General features: G+C 46.3%; 1 protein-coding gene across 1 annotated transcript in view; it reads left to right on the top strand.

Moving 5' to 3' along the window:
* FAM20C (FAM20C golgi associated secretory pathway kinase) overlaps window positions 1–19,791 on the top strand; it is a 55,975-nt gene that overhangs the window by 28,936 nt on the left and 7,248 nt on the right. The window contains exons 4-5 of the mRNA XM_065031596.1: window positions 13,298–13,390; window positions 15,137–15,252. Coding sequence (XP_064887668.1) covers window positions 13,298–13,390; window positions 15,137–15,252 — 209 coding nt within the window. The remainder of the gene's footprint in view (window positions 1–13,297; window positions 13,391–15,136; window positions 15,253–19,791) is intronic.

The raw sequence follows: 19,791 nt of genomic DNA, 5'->3' as shown, positions 1-19,791 counted from the left end.
CGTGTTCCCTCAAAGTGGACTCTGAGCTTGTAACCTGGGGTCGGGACTTGGACGTGCAAGATGAGGTGAAGGGAACTGAAGAGCTCTGGAGCCTCCTGGGCCACAGTCAATAGGCATCATCAAAATAAAACTGCACTTGAGCGGTTTGGGAAATAAAAGGTCCTCCCAGACTTGGTTTTGTTTGAGAGCCCATGTCACTCTTTGAAATCTGCAATTCAGATGGTCAAACATCTCCTCTGCAAAAATAGTGGTTGCTCTGGCTGTGTTTAAACAGCAAAGATTATCCAGCGTATAAATGCACAGCCGTGTCCCTTTTTTTAGTAAGGCAGGAGTGTTTTGTGTGTTCAAGAGGGAAAATTTACCATCCACCATTGATAGGCATTGCTAATGCATTAGCAGAGCTTTAGTATGTGCTGCAAGTGGAAATCAAGTACATGATGTGCCTGGAAGGAGTTTATCTAACTATTTAAGGGCTGATCACATTTTGAGCTAGAGCTGACTTGGTTATTTTTAGTTAAATAACATTACAGTAGCAGTTGCATTTGTAAAGAAGCAAGAAAATTATCCTGCAATTCACAGACCTTTCTTTGCTGGGTTTCATTTCAAACATTCGTGTCCCCACGCTCAGTGTCCCTGGAGGAGAAGCTGGATCCTAAATGCCATGGGGCTGCCCATCTAATTGCGGGTCAGAGACAAGACTTCAAACTCCAACAGGGCAGCTTTGTGTGTCTTTGTGCTTTTCTTCTTCAACCCCAGGTTCCAGTATAAGTTGGGGAACGACGTATTAGGGAGCAGAGAAGGGGAAAGGGACCGGGAGGTCCTGGGGACAGCAGGGTGACCATGAGCCAGCACTGGGCCCTTGTGGCCAGGAAGCCAATGGTACCTGGGGTGGGTTAGAAGGGGGTGGTCAGTAGGTCAGAGAGGTTCTCCTGCCCCTCTGCTCTGCCCTGGGGAGACCACACCTGGAATATTGTGTCCAGTTGTGGCCCCTCAGTTCCAGCAGGACAGGGAACTGCTGGAGAGAGTCCAGCGCAGCCACCAAGATGCTGAAGGGAGTGGAGCATCTCCCGTGTGAGGAAAGGCTGAGGGAGCTGGGGCTCTGGAGCTGGACAAGAGGAGACTGAGGGGGGACTCATTCATGGGGATCAGTACGGAAAGGGGGAGTGTCAGGAGGATGGAGCCAGGCTCTTCTGGGTGACAACCAATCTCCTTTCTCGTTTTTATTTTCATGATAAAAATCAACAATTTCAGGCAGTTCCTCTTTGATATGCCTTTAGAAAGAAGTTTCAATAGAGATGCAGATGTAAATTATAGCTACAGCACATCATTAGCATGAGTGACTACTCCTTCTTTCTGATAAGAAAGGAATGGAAAACCATTAAAACTCATGAAATAATAAGGCAGAGCATATAATTTAATGTGGTCATCTATTTGGAAATGCACATTGTGTGTAAATAATCAGACACATCAGCAGGGAATCCGCAGCCATCTAACAAGCAAGTTGTTTTGCAATTGCCATCTGACCTGGAGATAAGTGGAAACAATGTTTTCATTAAACTTACAAAACTAAATATTAATCATTAGTGAAACCAGCACTGCAAGATGCAAGAGAGGTCTGGCTACGCTCCCGGGAGCTGCGTGCACGTACCTAATGGCAGGATTTAAATATTAAGGTCATATCGAGAAAAAGATCTGCTATTTGGCCACGGTGCTTACTGGCCTGCTACGAAGGCAATTGGATTTAGGGTGTAGTTTAAAGACCTACTGTATGTCTTTTTAGGGGAAAAGGTGTATCTGGAAATGTGTCCTGAAAGGCTTCACCAGTGGTGTCCAACAAAGAGTGTTTAGTGGGCACCAGCTGGGATTTTAGGGAGGATGAACGTTGTACTGACTCGCTCCATCGCTCCCCATCCTGTCCAGCCAGCGGTGCAGCTCAGAGCCCGTGGGAAGCGTGTTCCCGCCTGCCTGGGACCGCGTTAGTCTGGTCTAGTCTGTACAGGCTGTGCATGTGAAACCCCTAATCTAAAGAATGGAATTAATGCGATGGCATGGCGCCAGTGTATGCAATGCTGGAAACCATACCGTCAAGCTAATATTTTTAAACATGTGACTAAAAAGATCTATGTATGTGTAGAAAATGGAATGGCAAATGTAATCGTGCTTTGCACCTTTGGGCGCCGTTTTGTAGGTATTCCTGTAGGCGAGCAATGAACCCACTTTATTTTGTTTCCTTTGTTTTCCCCTTCTACCTGTTTGACCCAAAAAGCCGATTCAGTCAGAAAGTCTGACTGTAACTAATCCTGTAATACTTTCTTGACATTCATATTGCTGTTGAGCATTTCTGTCAATAAATCACTGCTTGTGAGCTGCATGGAAAGCAGTACCCAGGAAAAACCAAACCCAACCAAACCAACCAACCAACCAACACCATCAGAAACCCCAAACCAAACAGGTTTCATTCTTACCAATATTTGTGCTAAAATTAAGATCTTCACTCAGCTTTATTGGAATTTAGTCAGGCATTTGGTAGCAGCAGCCTACTGGAGATTGCTGAGGAGGGAACTTGAGGGACCTGTAAAGAAACACAAGGAGATGCCTTGTGTGTTCTCCTTTATCCAAGACTTCAGTCCTGAAAGTCTCAGACACACAGTGCTTCGGACAGAGTTGAAATTCCAGTATTAATTTAAGACCCTTCTACTCCTGCTCTTGCTTAATCCTGCAATATCCACCTTGATATTAGCAGGAGCTGTGGAAGACATCGTGGAGGTATTTAAACTAAACAGTAAGAAGAGAGGTTATGTGTCCTGTCCCCCACATCCAGGCATGGACAACAACAAGTGTTTGCTCTCACAGGTGGTTCAATTAGTTATCACTTTAACCTGCATCAGTTCCACACTGCACTGAAGTCAGCGGGAGGCTTTTCCCATGACTTTGCTGGCTTTAAATAGAGTATGGGCAGGTCAGGTCCCAGTTTATGTCCTTCCTGATCCTGCTCACCTTGAACTCAGCGGGACACCTTTCGCTGAATAGGAGAGAAGTTGGATCAGACCCAGAGAACAACAGTGAGTGCTGAAGGAATGAGATGATGAAGTTCAAAGAAGAAACCATGCGACCGCTTTGCTCCACCATATACCTGTCCTCACCATCCACATTAACAGGTAGGGAAACCAAAGCACAAGCGTCCTTGGCTTTAGGAAACACATAGTCCTGTCTTTGAAACCAGACTCCCACAAAAGCCCCCTGGGCTATGCACACACATACCTATCGCACTCTACAATAGATAAGCTTCAGACTTTGTAGACATTGAAACACAGATAAAAATTGAAGGAGAAGTAGCCAGGCATGCAGTGTTAGAGAAAAGCAGCTGCATGTCATAAATCAGCTCCATAAAAAAAAAATCAGCAACAATATCATTTCACTGAAGGTTTTACTGCACATCCTTTGCAGATTCATCCTCCTTTCTTGTGTCCTCTACTTGCATTTTTTGGGAGGTTTTTTTCTAATCTCATCTTTTGTTATCAACCCTCACTTACTTTGTGGTAATCTCCCCTTACCAAGCAACCTCCCCATAGGTAGGCTTGTCAATGGAAATCAGCTGAAGCTCGTTTCCAAGTCTTGTCCAGAGGAGCACAGCTGTTTCTCATTGAACGTTAACTCAGCAGAGCGTCACAGGTGAGGAGCGTTCCCCTCGCTGTGCCCGTGCACACGCATCTACCTCCTTCAGCTTCACTCCAAGTTTGGCTGAACGTGTTTTTGTGACCCACCAAGCGTGGAGATTTCTCTGCACCTTCAACGTGGGAGTTCACTGAACTCATCGCTCTTGATGGGAGGTGTTTGTATGAAACAGCAACAGCCTTGAGCAGCCAAGCAAGCGAGAGCCTTTCTTCCCTTGTAGTGCTGCGGAGCAGCTCCCCCAACGTCCTTCTGCTCTTTGTTTTTTCATAAGGGATATTTTTCAGAGGTTTCAATAGGCCTTTTCTTCCTTAAGAGCAGCAGGTTTGGTCAGTCCTGAGCCCTTCTAGTCCTTTGAAGTGATGCTTCTCGAAACCTCAGCTCCCTTTTTCTTTTCCTGCAATGCTGTGTGTAGCTGGGACTAAAGGAGAGCAGGGGCTGTGCTGCTCCCGCGCCCAGCCCCCCCGCAGCAGGACCCGCGCGGGGCCAGGAGGTTAAAATCCTCCCTCTCTGTGGAGATGCACGAGAGGGAAGAGATGCTAATTCGCCCTGATTTTTCCCTGGGTGCAGTACAGTGACTCCCCGTGGGCTGCGGAGCATTAACTCCCCCTTTATCCACACACTCGCAAGCTAAAAGGACCTTGATGTGTAATTTTCAATGTAATTTGTGACTCATGCTGCTTCCTTAATATAAAACGCGGATTAGTGGTGGGGGTTTCCAGCCTGGAAGAGAAGTTTAGAGAGAAAGTTTTTTATAGTTTTGTAAGGCAAGAGAATTAATCTGTGAAATGGCTACAAAAAAGGGCTCCCAACTCACTACACTCAAATACCCAAGGTTAAGAAGGATACAGTTGGTTAATTCCAATTTAGCCAGGGAGTGAAACCTCAGGGTTAACACTAAGACAATCTGTGAATTTTCTTCCTTCTTGAAGAGTTGGGGCATCCCCCAACCACGGCTGAGAAACGCCGTTCCCAGGTACTCGAGGGGTTTGGGAGCACCCTGGAGCATTGGCACTTGTACATCAACTTGGCAGCTGCCGCTCACAAAGTAACTACGTGAGGAATGTTCAAAATGGCAAAGCGGTGATGTCAGAACATTCCCGGGAATGAAACGCTGTGCAGGTGGGAATAATGCAGGTGGGACACGTGTGTGTCAGGGAGAATCGGCCTCAGAGGTGCGTTAATCAGGGGTTTTTGCAGCGGGCTGGGGCCGGTGCACACCCAGGAGTGGCCACCAACCAAGTGCTGCTCTGTATTCCTTGTTCAGGCAGAATTCTGGTTGGGAAGAAAACACATTGAAAAACTGAAGTTTACCCACAAACTACATAACCAGCTTGTGGCAGAGGATAGGATAGACAGGAGGAGTAGCAATGAGACAGGAGTAAAAATAAAGTAAAAAAAGACGGAGGTTACATAGTTTGCTTTATTAGAGCAATGAAATATCACACCATATCAAAGCAATTCCCATTTCTTTTGTAACCACAAAGTAGTCTGAAACGGGCAATGACACCCTCTTCCCAGCTCAGAGAGGCACATCCCCCTTTGCCGGATTAAGGAACATTGATGGCAGCAGAAAGGAGGGTTCGGGGGGCGAGCGCTTTATTGGGCAATCACACCGCGGAGGAATTAGAAACCCTCAGCCCTGGGGAGCGGTTATCTCGCAGTGACCACACGCCTGCTGTCCTCAGTGCCGTGATTGTGGAAGATTCTCAGGATTTGGGATTGAAACAAGCTTGAAAAGCAAAACTCGTGTTTCTCCTGGTGATGGTTTCCCTTTGTGGGGCAGGAGACACACTGAAAGCCAGAATTTGAGTCTTATTTCTGGTTAGTCTGGCAATAGAAGTAAGACAAGCAATCATTTGTTTTGTCCAGCGGAGCTGCCGTGCTTTGCATGCTGCAGTTATTCAGGTACAAGGAGTCTTGAGCACATCTAGGACCTGCAGCCCTCAGTGTCAACCTGGAAGGTGACATCTGGGATCTACCCAAGCCCATGGCCAACCTGACTTGTACGTGTGGCAGAATGACACAGTTTTTCCCCAAGTAGTTGTTGTGGGTGGAAGAAGCAGAAAGCAAAGAAGGGTGAGGGTGGAAGTGGACAGGGTGAGCGTGAAAGCGGACAGGGTGAGCGTGAAAGCAGACGGGGTGAGCGTGGAAGCGGATGGGATGAGCTGCCGTGGGGATCCGCTGCTTATTGCTGGCTTGTTCTTGCAAAATGCTGAGCACAAAAGTGCTCCAAGGAAGTATTAAGTCTGTGCTTGTCTGTCAAGGACACACATAGTTCACTGGCTCTATGTGTGCCCAAAGTTAAGCATGTGCTTAATGAGGCCGGCTGGAGTGGCTCGCTTGGGGCAGAGCTGAATCCTTAACAGCTCCGTGGTTTGCAGCCTCTGCTGAAAAACAGGGCTCATGTTTTCCTGCTCCTGGGAGATTTTGAGGTTCTCATCATGATGGGAGGGAAACTCATGAATAAAAAGGAAGTCGTCATGCATCAATACATTAGATTCGCAGGAATTACTTTTTCCAACCTGTTTTGAACTGGAACCCGTTGTGAACCTTCTGATTTCAATGGCACATACATCACGTACAGCAACAAGAAAAGAATCCAACAAGCCAAACGAAATTTGAGCTCTGCTGTGCTTCTAATGTGTTTAATGTTATCGTTCCGGTAAATCCCTACCCCTAATGACCCCAGACACGTTAAACAACATTCTGAGGGCTGAATAAATGCTTCAGACTTCTAATTTTACCCGTATTTTTCTTCCTGCGCTCTCAGAGCTCTGCAAATGTTATATAGTGAAAAATCTCTGTGGAAAGCATTCTGGAGTCCTGAAGAAAGGCTGGAGTACCCGGCTCACGCTGAGCTCTGTTTGCACAGCCTGCTTTGCAGAGGCAGTTCTGGCAGCTGTATCGGTTTTCATGTTTGCAATGTATGGTTCGCAGGCGATGTACCACAGAGCCTCGAAGGGGTGAACGCAGGGGAAGGATGACAGGAACCGCAGGCTTGGTGTGACAGAAATGCTCACACCACTTGTTTGAGAGCACAAAGGAATCCGAGCCGTAGAGAGGCAGAAAATAACGATAGCGATATAGTTTCTTAATGAAGATACCTTAAAGAAAGGCACAAAATGTCGTTGTAGCACCTCATTAATGATGTCTTCTGCTTATTTAATTGCTATGAGGCTTTTTTCACCCTGCTGTGACAACAGCATCGACCATATCAATGTTTGGCACCGGGAACTCCTTTGTTGCGCTGTCAAGTACCTCTTAATCTTTCGATTGCTGTCTGTCAGCTCAGGTTTCTATCTCAAAGATGAATCAAACCTCATTTCTGGGCTAAGAATATTTTTATCTGCAAAGTAAATCAGTGACAGGGTCTTCCCAGACCGTGCCTTTCTCTTCTACAGTGACACGTTTGTTTTCCTACACATGCCCTGCTTTTTCTGGAGGGTAGAACAAAATTCCCAGCCAACAGGCGTTGCCATGTAGCCACAGTGGCATCAACATCCATCTAGCGCCAGTCCCACATCCTCTCTTCCCACCAGCATCCCAAAGGACGGACACAAGGATGAATTCGCAGCATCCCACACTTGACACCTTTCAGTCCCCACTGCTGGCCAGAAAGTAGCCGTGTGTGCCATTACTGACAGGAGGAGCTTGTACGCAGCTCACTAAAGCAGTCATGAAAAGCATCTTTATTTCACGTACACCAGCATTCAGTGGTGCTGCTCTCCGGTCCTAACTGAGCTCAGCATCCATCCTGTCATGCTGGGAAAACCCGTCTCACCAAGTATTTTAAACTCGCGTGCTTTCCAACACGGTGCCTGCCTCCTAAATCTGAGATGTTTGCGGGGTGCAGGGGAAATACAGGCAAATATTATGAAGAATGATCCTACTTATCTGGTCACATCATGTCCACCACCACAGCAGGCGGGGTTAGATATTGGTGTATGTGGCGGATTATACATTAAGTGCACATACATCTGTCCATCTAGAGTTCGGTGTCGTGGTTGAGACAGACAAGCGACACAGACCAAGTTCTTCCAGGATACAAGCAGTAGATGCCATTTATTGCCACAAGTGCATTTTTATAGTTTTACCAATTCATGTGTCTCTTCACTGTTGGTTACAAGTTACAGCAGTAACATCTCATTGGCTAATTTTGCTGTCATCAATGTTACTCTTCTACCCCCTTCTCTCTCACGGGTGCATCCTTAACGTCTCCGGATACTCCTTTACTCCCATCTTTCTCACGGGTAGGCCTTCATATCTTCAAGGCTCTGTTCCCATGCCCTCCATCAAGGAATCCACAAACCCACCGTAGTCCCCCACAGTTCGGTAGCACTGGAGCTCATCTCCCTGGTTTTGGGTGGCATACCTGGTTTGTAACACCGCACTTTGCCTTCTTTTCAGCCAGCTGAATAATGGTCATAATAAACCAACATAAGCTGTGGGTCTGAGATGTGGGGAGGGTGGCCCCAGCGCAGAGAGCCCGTCTATCCACGGTCCCTGGAGCGAGGAGGGACGCGGCCGTCGTGCCGAAAAGCGCGGGTGACATCCTGACAAATGTGCTCACGCTCATGTTTCTTTCCCATTTGCTTTCCCCATGGTGACAGGCGGCTCCTTGCGAGGCAGAGCTGGGAGTGATATTCTGAATTGCTGAAGGGAATTTTCCCAGTTGATCAAACTCTGATGTGTTTTGTGCTGATCAAAGATTCTCTTCATGTCTTATGTATCTGGAAGCACAAAAGAATGAATGAAAAAAGAAAAAGAGCTATTCTTCTGTCCTGATAGACAATGAAATGATGATTGGCGAGATTATGCCCTGAATTTACTGTCAGCACAATGTCAGTGAAGGCAACGGTATGGAGAGGGTGCATTCTGAGATATTAATACCAAATCCAGCTCACTAGAAGGAGCAGAAAAGCCCCAAAGAGGAGGAAAACGTCTGGTTTTATTATTATTTTTATGTTTTAGTGGGGAATAAAATGAATCTTTCATATTCTTGGATCATATTAGTTACCCTGATTATTCATCCCTTCATATTCTATCTGCTTGTGTAGTCAGGAGTGGTTCTGCTCAGGTGAAAATCTGCATTTTTATATATATGTGTGTATATATATATATTTATATATATATGTTGCTGCATCTTGTGCATGCACCAGCAGGAACCTTCCACCGGTGCTGCTCTGAGCAAGGGACTGGATTTGCGCAACCTTCACACAGACACCCAGAGGTTGCTTCATTGTCTTGTAGGAACAGAGCTGGTTTTAAGGGGAAAGCCTAAAGCAGGATTCCAGGGCTTTGGGTTGGTTGGGTTTTTGAGGAATTTAAAAGAAATGAATTGTGCTGAGTAAAGAAGGGGCCTCTGAGCTAAGGAATCTGCAGTCTAAACGTGTTGAGTCTTATTTCCCATGTCTTGGCTTGGGGGATGCTCTTTCTTTTCAGGAATGGGAGCCAGTTTTTCTGGCATGTTTGTCACAACTATTCCAATCCGGTGTCACTGTGGTGGTTTTGCTTTGGTTGCGCAGTGAGGACAAAAAGCGAGGCTGGAAATCAGCAGAAGAGTGAGGCTGGGACATGGGGGCAAGGAGGAGAGGGTTGTAGCCATAGGATTGCAAAAGGACATTTTGAAGATCGCATTATAGCGACGTCTGTCAAGAACGGTTTAGGTCTTGCTGGTCTCGCCCTGGGGCCTGGGGATGGGTTGGGTGACCTCCTGAGCCTTTTTTCTTCAACTCTGCGACTGGAAATGGAAAGAAAAACCACCTTAATATACTATTTCCTGGTGGATTTTCTCTCCCTCTTCCCTTCACTATCCTCCTGTGCCAGGTAACGAGATATTGAAGTATACAAATGTTCTTTTGGAGGTTTCCTGTCATTCTCCGCATCAGAAGTTCATGGTTTCTATGAAGCTGGCTGGTCCCTGAGCTGTGCTGTTGTCAAGCTGTCCTCGTCTGCTCGGGAGAGAAGGGCTGCAGGGCTGGCAAGCAATAGCACGAGCTCGGTATTTATCCTTTTGGCGGTTTGCTAATTATTCCTATTGCTATCGCATCCCTGTGCGAATTTCTGTCTTTCTGCCACAGTAAATATTCTGTCATTTTTTTAGCTGCAGAACTGCTGGTTAAGCAGGAGAAGCCTGAATATCCTGCAGAGGCCCATATTGTCATTTGGATGATAGCGATGAAACAGGCCAAACATCCTTTCTGTACCACTTCAGTTGCATGTCTTTTCATTCCTGGGTTGGCCGCTCATTTCTGGAGCATGTTCTGCTCTTGTAAACAGCTCGGATCGCTCCTGGGGGTGCTCTTTGCAGCACAAAGCCTTGATAAAGCCAGAGCCATCAGCTGCCAAGACTCCATAAGGAGTCAGAAATAAGCACCAGATATCTTCGCTACTGTAGAAGTAGCTGCATTAGCAATATCATTTATCTTCCTAAGGACTTACTAAGTCATTAGAATGTGTTATAAAATTAAGTGGCATTTTTTCCACCTGTTCTAACCGGTGCCAAGTGCATAGAAAGCCCTCCTGGATGATCCGGCTCTGCATGCAAAATCCAAGTACCCTCCGAAGGGCTGCGGGTGCTCAGAGACACCGTTCTTTGCCACCCGCTGCCTCCTTCACTTAGAGTAATGAGCTGTAGATTATCTCAGGGCACTCTAGATCCCACTGCTGCACAATCCGGTTTGACATAAGGGTTGCAGGGAAGGGGGAGAAGATCTTGCAAGCAGACACTGGACTTTCAGTCTGACTTTTCCACCAGTACAAAGAAGTTCATGCGGAGGCCGGGGAGATTTCTCGCCTGTCTGTGTTGGAAGAACAGCTCTCTGGACGTGATGGAGCATCTGTGCTCTGGTTGCTGCAGAATCCAGGGGCTGCCTGCAAGACCCCACTGTGGTCCTTGCAAATGCAACAAGTCCCCAGGTCCCTCCCAGGCCACAGAGTGATGGAAACAGCAGCAAACTGCTGAGTGGCAGCCTTTTCGTCTTGTAGTAGCTATGTTTATCATTCAGGTAACGCTGTATGTTAGCCTGCAAATCAGCTCCAGGGCAGGTATTTAAACACCTTAAATAACTCCACTGGAAGTGAGGCAAGCTGCTTTCCAATGGAGAAAGAATAGTGACCTATAGCTATGAGTAGACCCAGATAATCTCCGGTTATCTGTGCCAATAGCCAAATTACTCTCTTATCAATGTTTCTCGTGGCCCTGCCCCTGTAATTACCGTGACTCCTTGGCCTATTATGTCTACTAGTGATTTTGGTGCTGCCGAATTTCCCTGGCGGGAGAGGGTCAGGGTCTCTGTCTGCAGCACGGTCTAACCCAGGCAAACCCCCTCCCTGCGGTGGCAAAGCTCATTGTTGTGATCCATAATCACCCCTAATCCCTCCGGCTGATTCCCCAGATTACGTGTCAGAACAGGACTGCAGCCTATTTAAAAGGAGCTGGTTTCAAATCAGCGACGTGTCCTTTCATTAGTTATAAGTTTGACACAAAATGTGTCTCTGAAATGTCTCCGGTCTGCGGCGCATGGGGCAGCGTGTGTCTGTCAGGAGAACACTTGACTCGGATTGGGCTCTTTGCCCTGTTTTCTGGCTTTTTGGCTGCTCTACAGACAACAGGAGCCCTCCAGTGCAGAAGAAGTCTGGCATCAAGGCAGGGTTCTTTCGAGTAATACATGGCCCTGGTGGGTATTCATACTGGCAGTTTAGGCAGGTGTATGTAAAGGATCCTGGAAACTAAATATAGATTTCCATGTTAAAGGCTTAGTTTCTGTAATGTTGTTCCTGCAATGTCAGGGAGTCTGCAGAGCCGGCAGACAGTCGTGATGATATTAAAGAATGGCAGCAAAAAACCCGCAAGAAATCACTAATGTTGGGGTTTGGGAATCAAGTAATTGGCCAAAAAAAATACTTGCAGGAAGATTTAAGAAAAGCTTGAGGCTTTGCAATGATTTCTGCACACAAATCACTAGGTTGGTTGATCCAAATACTACTGAACACCACAACAGGTCCCAACCACAGCCAGAATAGAGCTGACTCACCAGGTTTATTCATGGCTCCGTTCGCTAATCAGAGTGGATTTATTTTTCCTGTTTGTAAGTGTGATTTGCTTTTCTAGCCGCAAGATCAGATCACAGTTGCATCTCATCTTGTGTCAATGCAAACGTGTTCCTTCCGTGTTTAAAATCGTTCTTCCCGTGTTTTCTCCTACTTGTGTCATGGTGGGAAAATTTTCCTTGTCTCTGATTTCCCCTTGGTTCTCATTTCTCCTCTGCTGGTATCACCCTGCTGATCTGTCCTCTCCTCATGCTGTCACTGCTCGGGTGCCACTGTGTAACTGTTAAGTGTGCGCAGTACCAGCAGCCCTCCATCTGCCCCTGCCCAGCGCTCCAGCCTGCCGTTACAGATACCTGCCAGATCCTTCTCCAGAGACACTCACCAGATTCCAACTGTTTGCAAAATAAGAGCCGCTGCCAGAAATCCTCTCCCACCGTCTGCAGCCCGTGCAGAACCTGGGACTCACCTGGTGTCTTCGGCAAGGTGGATGCGGGCGGGCTTGCAGGCAGATACCGGTCCCCACAGTCACGGTGGGCTGTGTGGAGTGAGCGTGGGTGGACACAGCTTCGGGTTCCCAGCGAGCCCCAGAATTAGGACTTACTGCAAATTCCCTGGAAGTTCGACCCTTGCACCAGCACCACCCCAAAGCCTTTCACACGACAAGGTCCCGGTGCAGAAGCTGTATGGTAATTGGCAGTGTGTAGCACGGGTGACACACAAGCTGACAGCGGGGAATGAGGAGGAGCTTTGTTTTCCTCCTCTGGGGAGATGTCCTCCCTTGCAGATGCTCTGCAGAACAGCTCGGCATTGCTTATCTCTCATTTAAGACCATGAAACAGGGTGTGATGCAGGTTGAGGGGTGTCTAGACATGGTACTGGTCAACTGCCCGACTTGTGCTCCATCCAAAAGCCATCAGGACTGGAAACTGCCTGAAGTGAGAGAGATTTGCTCCTCTTTACCATGAAGTTGGGTGTTGAAGTTTTAGCCTTTCTATTTCCATCAGAACAACAGTTTTTATTGGTTCTTAAACTGAAGAAACAATGAATTCTGCATGCTCTCTAGAGCATGTTCTTTGCAACATGACCTGCGCCGTGGCCGTCAAACTGCAATGATCCCATTTCTTCTGAAATGAGAAAAACATGTCACTTTTGGCTCTAAGTAATGCAAAGGGGAAGTCATATTTTAGATTGGAGCTGCAATGGCTGCCAAAGAGGAAAGAAAAACGTTATTACTTTTGGAAATTTCAAAATTACGATTAATGATAATTTAATGAAATGACATTGTCGTCACCGCTATCGCTAATGAAATGTTTGAGAAGGATAAAACAGAGTGCAAGTGGTGAGTGCAATAGTTCCATGGCAGCAGCCGGCACACACAAGCCTGGAATTCAGTAGTTTAAAAAAGAGGCTAAAATGAGGGCTACATGGCAAATAATGCACACATGAACTGTTTAAAGTCCTTCCGTTAAGCAAACAATACTGAACTCCTGAATACCATGCTGATGAGTGAGTGGTGCTCCTTAGAAATGCTAACCCTTCATTTAAACACTTTCCTTATTTTTCTTTGCAGACAAACCAGAGAGCAAGAAACCCCACCTGACTTTTTCTATTTCTCAGACTATGAAAGACATAATGCAGAAATAGCAGCGTTTCATTTGGACAGGCAAGTAAAACGGATTCGCATTGAAAGAAAAGTGGAATATTGTGAGAAGTTTGTGCACTTGGCCAGCCTGGCACTGAGTTACTTTTCAAAAAGGGGAAAATGGAACAAGGTGGGCAAGTGCCATGAATAAATGACATGGCAGATGATGAAAGGGTAGATGAATAATTAGGAAATGTGACTTGCTCTGAGAATAAGAAACCTGGCAATAACTAATTCTCAAAAAGAAAGAGAGACTGTATTAAAGAGAACCGAGGAATGAATTTCCCCAGCGATCTTGAAGTGCCGATGGAGAGGACCCATCGCCGGGGGAATGTGTCGTGTACGTGTGATGGGGGTCTGGCTCACCCCAGACAGCTCCAAGACATGCAAACCCGAGCGAGTATTGAGGAGGAATCACTGGCGTGGGGAGGGGGTTCTGTTTTCACAGCAAAAAGCTGAGGCTGTCCCATAACAGGAGCGTATTTAAGCTTTAGGAAGGAGAAGACACTGGTGGTCATCCCGTGCTCCTGTTAGCTCTGTCCCCAGGCAGAGTCAGTGCAGGGTATGGTGCACACCCAAGGCTGGGAAGGGACGGCTGCCCTCTCAGCCTGCCCAGATTAGGGTGAGAAGTTGATAACTCATGATGAATTATTAACAGTATGGCTAGAAAACAGGGCATTTCACAGACTGAATTAGAAGCGAAGCATCTTGCACACCCTGAAGTGTGCAAAAAGCTTGAAGCTTTGGGGCCATAAATTATTTGGGGGTACATGTAATATTGCTGCCTTCTGGGTTGATGGTTAGGATGAGGGAACCTATCGGTTGGTGGCGTGGGATAGATTTGCCATTAAAGAGCCATCCTGGTCAGACCCTTCAAGGATCTTGTGTGTTTTATTGTTGTTGGCCTTCGTGTTGATCCTGTCTGCTTTTTACTTTATACTGCCATTTGAAGCAGATGGTGCTGTAGGAAAAACAAGCCTGGAGTTCCTGCAGGGAGGTGTGTTAAATATCCACACACTAAGCAGAAAAAGCGTTGCGACCCAGTGTGGAAAATCTTATCAGCAGATAGTGGACAAAAAAATGCCACCTATAGGGAGGCTTGTGTGGGGACTTCACTCTTTTACTGTATCTAATAGCAATACCTCGTAGGGAGTTGTTAATGATCTACGAAGGCAGTGGAGTTTGGGGCAGAGAAAGGCTCTTTACCCACCACTGTCCATGGGAAGATCTTTAGTCTCGGGGAGGTTGTTTAGGTTGGTGTAAGGGTGTTAGAACAGAGAGAAGCAGAAGCAAATACATCGTATACTAAGACTGTCAGAAAAACAAACAAACAACCAAACCTGTTGGATTATGTTTATGGAAGAAAGAGGCTGCAATCCCATTCCTCAAGTCCCCTGAAAATTGGTGAGCAAAATGCATGTTCTATATACATAACGCATGTTATAAGCCTGAAGTAGCACAAGGTCAAAACTAAGTTTCTACTGTGTTTTCTTTCTGGAATTGCATGTCTCTTTGGTTTTTTATGGAAAAACGTGTCCCCGTACTCTTCTGTATGTTCCATACTATGTACGTAAGTCAGCACTGATCATATTCAGGACATATTTTGTAATATATCATAGAAAGAATTATCCAATTTAAAGCTGATGGGCTTTTTACGCCTTAAAAACCACAGACAAATGTACCTTCAGAGTGCGATGAACCTTCCTAAAACCTACCACTATCACTGTATTTTAATCCTTCTCACGAGCTCCGCTCTTTCTCCTCCAGGATCCTGGATTTCCGCCGCGTGCCGCCGGTTGCGGGCAGACTGGTGAACATGACGAGGGAAATACGAGACGTTACTCGCGACAAGAAACTCTGGAGAACATTCTTCATCTCCCCAGGTAGTCTCAGAAATAACACTGTATTATTTCTATCCCGCCAAACACGTGCTTAGGGGAACGATGTGTAGATTTCTTAATTGCTCAGGTATTTATAATAGAACTGTCTTCAAGACCTTTGAATAAAAATAAATGTGGAGACATAGCCTACGAAGAAGACTTTATTGTTTTGAATTGAGTGCCTTTTCCCCTTGACAAATTATCCGCAGAGACAGGCTTTTATGTTCACGAAAGCAATGTCTTCAACAAATGTTTTACGTAGAGCAATTTCGAAAGCAATTTCTTCTGTTGCTCTCAGTTTACCCCAAACCTTATTCCTTCGCCCATTAGTTGTTTAGGCTTTGTGTTCTGTGCAATGTGATCTGTCACTTCTGTTGGTCAGGTGCATTTATTTCTCTGTTTTGACTGGAGGACCAAAACCTAATTTTCTCAAAGTCGTGTACTTCAGTTTTTATGACAACAGGAGTTTGAAAGAAATCAATCAAAGAGATGTGTAACGTATCCGGCTTCCAGCTCCCGATCTCGGGTGGGCAGAGACCAGTGTAGGAGTGACCTGAGTTGTTCCCAGCCCTTGTTCTTGCTTTGAGGGCTGACCCCAGGAACCGATTCCACTTGCTATTACTCTTCACTCTTCCACAACATCTGGTGTGGAGCTCCACAGGCTGCGAATTGTATAAAACCAGAGTATCTGTCCTGCTCACCAGAATATACAACTGGAATAGGTGCAGATGGGCACAGGGTGGGAGAAAGTGCTGTCATCTCTGTTCAGCATCTGGGATGCTGAGATGCAGAAGTTACAGCTCTGAGTAAAGGCACAAAAATCCATGCTTAAGTATGTTCTTAGAGAAAGAATATAGAGGGAAACATTTGATTTAAAGCATGTAGCTGTGTTCCAGGGAGCTTAATGCATATTATTTGAGCTGTGTGCAAATGCGCTTTGCTGAACTCGGGCGGTGACTTGTGTAACAGGCAATCTGGAGCAGAACTCTCCTGAGATCTCTGCCTCGCTCTGCGTGCCATTGGCCAGAAGCTGTTTATCCCAGTCCCTGAAGTCAAGATCCAAAGACTTAATTACGGTTTCTCCCGATGTAACTAATTTATTGCTGTTAGCTAGAAACCAGAGCATTGTCATTGCAGAGCTTTCTCTCTTCAAATGTTTATCACACTTGTGTGATCACCAATAAAGTCATTATAATGGCTGTTATTTTTAACTTCGTATTGATGCTCAGCTCTGTAGGACACAGTTGAGCAGACAGTTATTTATGCCCACTTGTAAAATACATTACATAATTACAAGGGGTTTCATCTTACCCTGTGTTATTATGAGCACTCCAATTTTATGTGTGCAGTCGCAGTGACAGTGGTGACGGTACCTGGTGACAGTAGCTGGTGACAGTAGCTGGTGACAGTGTTCACCAAACCTGATTCCCATGTGCTCCAGCTCAGCATTTGTGCCTCAGTCACTTTCTTTCCCCTTCCTTCTGTCTCTCTCTACATTTTTTTTGCTTGATTTTCTGTAGACAAACACACACAAAAGGTGGCAAAAAATCTTGTGGCTGTTTGTGTGCACAAGGCACTTCGTCTCTTTGGAAATACAAACCATTTTTTTCCTGTTTTAGCAAGTAATGCACAGATTAGTAGGTTTGCTTGCTTTTTAGTCTGCCCGGGTTATGTACCAGGGCTGAAGAGTGAACGTGCTCCCGTAGTGAGCAGCTCACAGCAGCAGAGCATGGCGAAGCACGGTTAAGGCTGCTGGTTTGAGCAAAGATCTTTATCTTGTCATTATGAAATTCCAGACGTCCAAGGGATGATCCAAGCATAATCCTTTATTCAAATTTATTTCGACGCCTCAGATAAATTCAATTAAAATATTTGATGACTATGAATTAGGCTTTTCTGGAGAATAAAATGCTTAAGCAATTAATTTTTCGTTCAATTTTACATTTCTTAAATCAATACCCTTTGCTTAAATCATGTTGGTTACTTGAGCTCTTCCCTACAAGCCCCCAGTTTAATTAGTTGGATTCTCATCAACATATGCCCAACCTCTGTCTTGTATTTCATATCAACCTTAAAAGGCGAGCATTAATTAATGCGTAATGAAAAAGTAATAAAGGTCCTAAATTAAGCATTTAGAAACAAATTCACAAACCTGGCTCTGAGCTCAGGCGGCAGCTGGAGGGTAGAAGAGGGAGAAGAGGAGGGTGCTGGGCTGAGCCGCGCGGTCTGGGGGGTGAGGAGGGCGCCGGGTTTGTCCCTTTGGCAGACGGGAGCAGCAAGTTCCGTTGGTTTTGAGGGAGAACTGGCTAAAAAGCTGAGAGATTGTGGTGTGACATGCAGTCACTTGGAAGAACCAATACTTGCCATCTGTGCGCCTGCGTTAAGCTATCGAGGCCGCTCAGAGAGTCCCGTTGAGGTGGCTGTGCCTCCGCGTCTCCATCCCCAGCAGTGCCCAGCGACAACGGTCCTGGGGACACATCGTGTCTGCTGGCAATGTTTCCCTCTCCACGCACCCATATATATCTCTTAAATTTAAACAAGCACTAAATGTAATGGATTTTAAACAGATCTCCCCTCGGGCTGGGAGCCTGCTGCTTGCAGCGGAAACCCTCAGAGGGTAAATACTGATGGTGCTCACTGTAGTATTCGCTGGACCGGCGCGGGGGTGTGCTGGAAGAAACCTCACTGCATTTCCACACCTGGGCCATGTTTCTTGTCCCATGGGGACGGAAACCAGCGCCTGGCGGTGCCGGGAGGCTGCAGGCCGGTGCGGGTTCATCCCGTCCTCGGCGGCAGCGAAGCGGCTGCGGGCAGACGGGCCCGTCGGTGCGTCGGGCGGCGTGCGGAGGGAAGCAGATTGCGGAGAAGTGCACTGCCAGGCACTTCGGACTGAACGTGAGCAATGGAATTAGGTCAGTAATTATTGAAATTAATTTTACATCCCTCGCAGCAGGGCAGGCTGCAGTAGCCCTGCTCCTCTTACAAATGAATGTTCATTTGCTTGGAAAAAAGAGACATATTAATGATGTCAGCCTTCGTTTTGGAAGTCGTTGAGGCAGCATCTTAAAGAAATCCGTGTTACATAGCGAGTAAGCACTGCGTTTTTGTTCATATTCACCAATTCCAAGGGATTATGGATTCTTTTTTCCCCTCTCAGCAAACAATAGCAATTCTGAAGAAGCTATTATTTTGAGCAGGTGAAAGATCTTTTCATGCATTGCTTTAGTAAATGTTCAGGGTTCTTTCCAATACTCCAATTGTATAGCTTGCTAAATGTCCTCTATTAACAGCCATGCAAATCTCAATGAAAGGATTGCTCTGCCAAGCAACTTGCTTTACGGTATCTCTACTTGTTCCTTTGCTTCCTGACAAGAATTGTTGTTCAGCTCTCAGGATGACGCACAGACACTCTGGTTCTTAATTGTTGTAATTAGTTGGAGTTCCGATCACCAGACCATGATTTTTGCGTGGATTTCATTACGAATTGTATCCATTCATCCTCAGATAACGAAAATGAGGCATTTGCAACACCGCTCGGGGTTCTCTTGCCTCCGGTGCTTTGAGGAAACGGTTTTGGTTTTTAATGAAGACAGAGCTTGCGTGTTGCAAACTTGCAGCAGTTGAACGTTTCGGAGTGTGTGAGCATCCTCCCCTCTCTGTTTTGCCAGCACTGCTGCTGCTGGTTCTACCCGCTCTGCAGGAGCACAAATTCCTGCCAGTCGCTTCTTTTGCAGGTGTATTTAGGGATGGAGGTCTGTACAGAAACACCTGTGTCATGTGGAAGAGGAACATATGGGCTGGGAAATTTTTATGGGAGAAGGACCACAGTCCAGTTAGACCTTATCTCCCCTTTCCCTCTTATTTATGCCTTCGAAAGGCCAAACCCTGCTCTTAGCGTGGAGCTGCTGCTTGTGTCTCTAGCTGGAAATTCAGCCCCAGCCTGCTGTGCAGAATGTGGGTCACCTACTTAGGTTTCAAAGCATCTTGCTGCCGCACCTCAAAGTCTTAAATGAGAACTGTGCTTTTCTATATTTGGGTTCTTTTTTCTTTCCTGCATTTTTAAGAAACCTTAGAAAATGTTTCCCCGGTTAATTCAGGCTGCCTTGTCTCACTGCCTGCATATAGGAACTAGGGTAGGCATATCAGGATGTCTATTCTGTATCAATCAAAGCAGTTGATTTCTTTAATAGTAACTTGAGATACAGCATCCTTTCACCTCCACTACCCCAGAATCCGGGCAGGAGCCGTGGAGATGATGTACCACAGGTCTGAGCCCACAGGCCGAACAAGAGCTGGCAAAAGCAGCTTTGCCGTGGAAAGTAACTTCTCACTGAGAAATACACTTGTGGTTTTAGCACAAGTTTGCTGTCTCAATGACAGGGTGCATCCTGCATCCTGGGTTCCCATTGCAGGCAGCGGGGGCTCTGTGTGCAAATCAATAGCTGGAGGATGAAGAGGGATGTGGTACAGACGGCATCGTCCCAGCTGTGTCCCTGCAGACACCGCCATCGCCAGCAGAGCTTTCCTGGAGATTTATCTGGA

The sequence above is a fragment of the Columba livia genome, chromosome 15 (assembly GCF_036013475.1).
Source record: "Columba livia isolate bColLiv1 breed racing homer chromosome 15, bColLiv1.pat.W.v2, whole genome shotgun sequence".
Taxonomy (NCBI): Eukaryota; Metazoa; Chordata; class Aves; order Columbiformes; family Columbidae; genus Columba; species Columba livia.
Note: the sequence above shows the minus strand (reverse complement) of the source record. Positions and strands in the feature narration are given on the sequence as shown.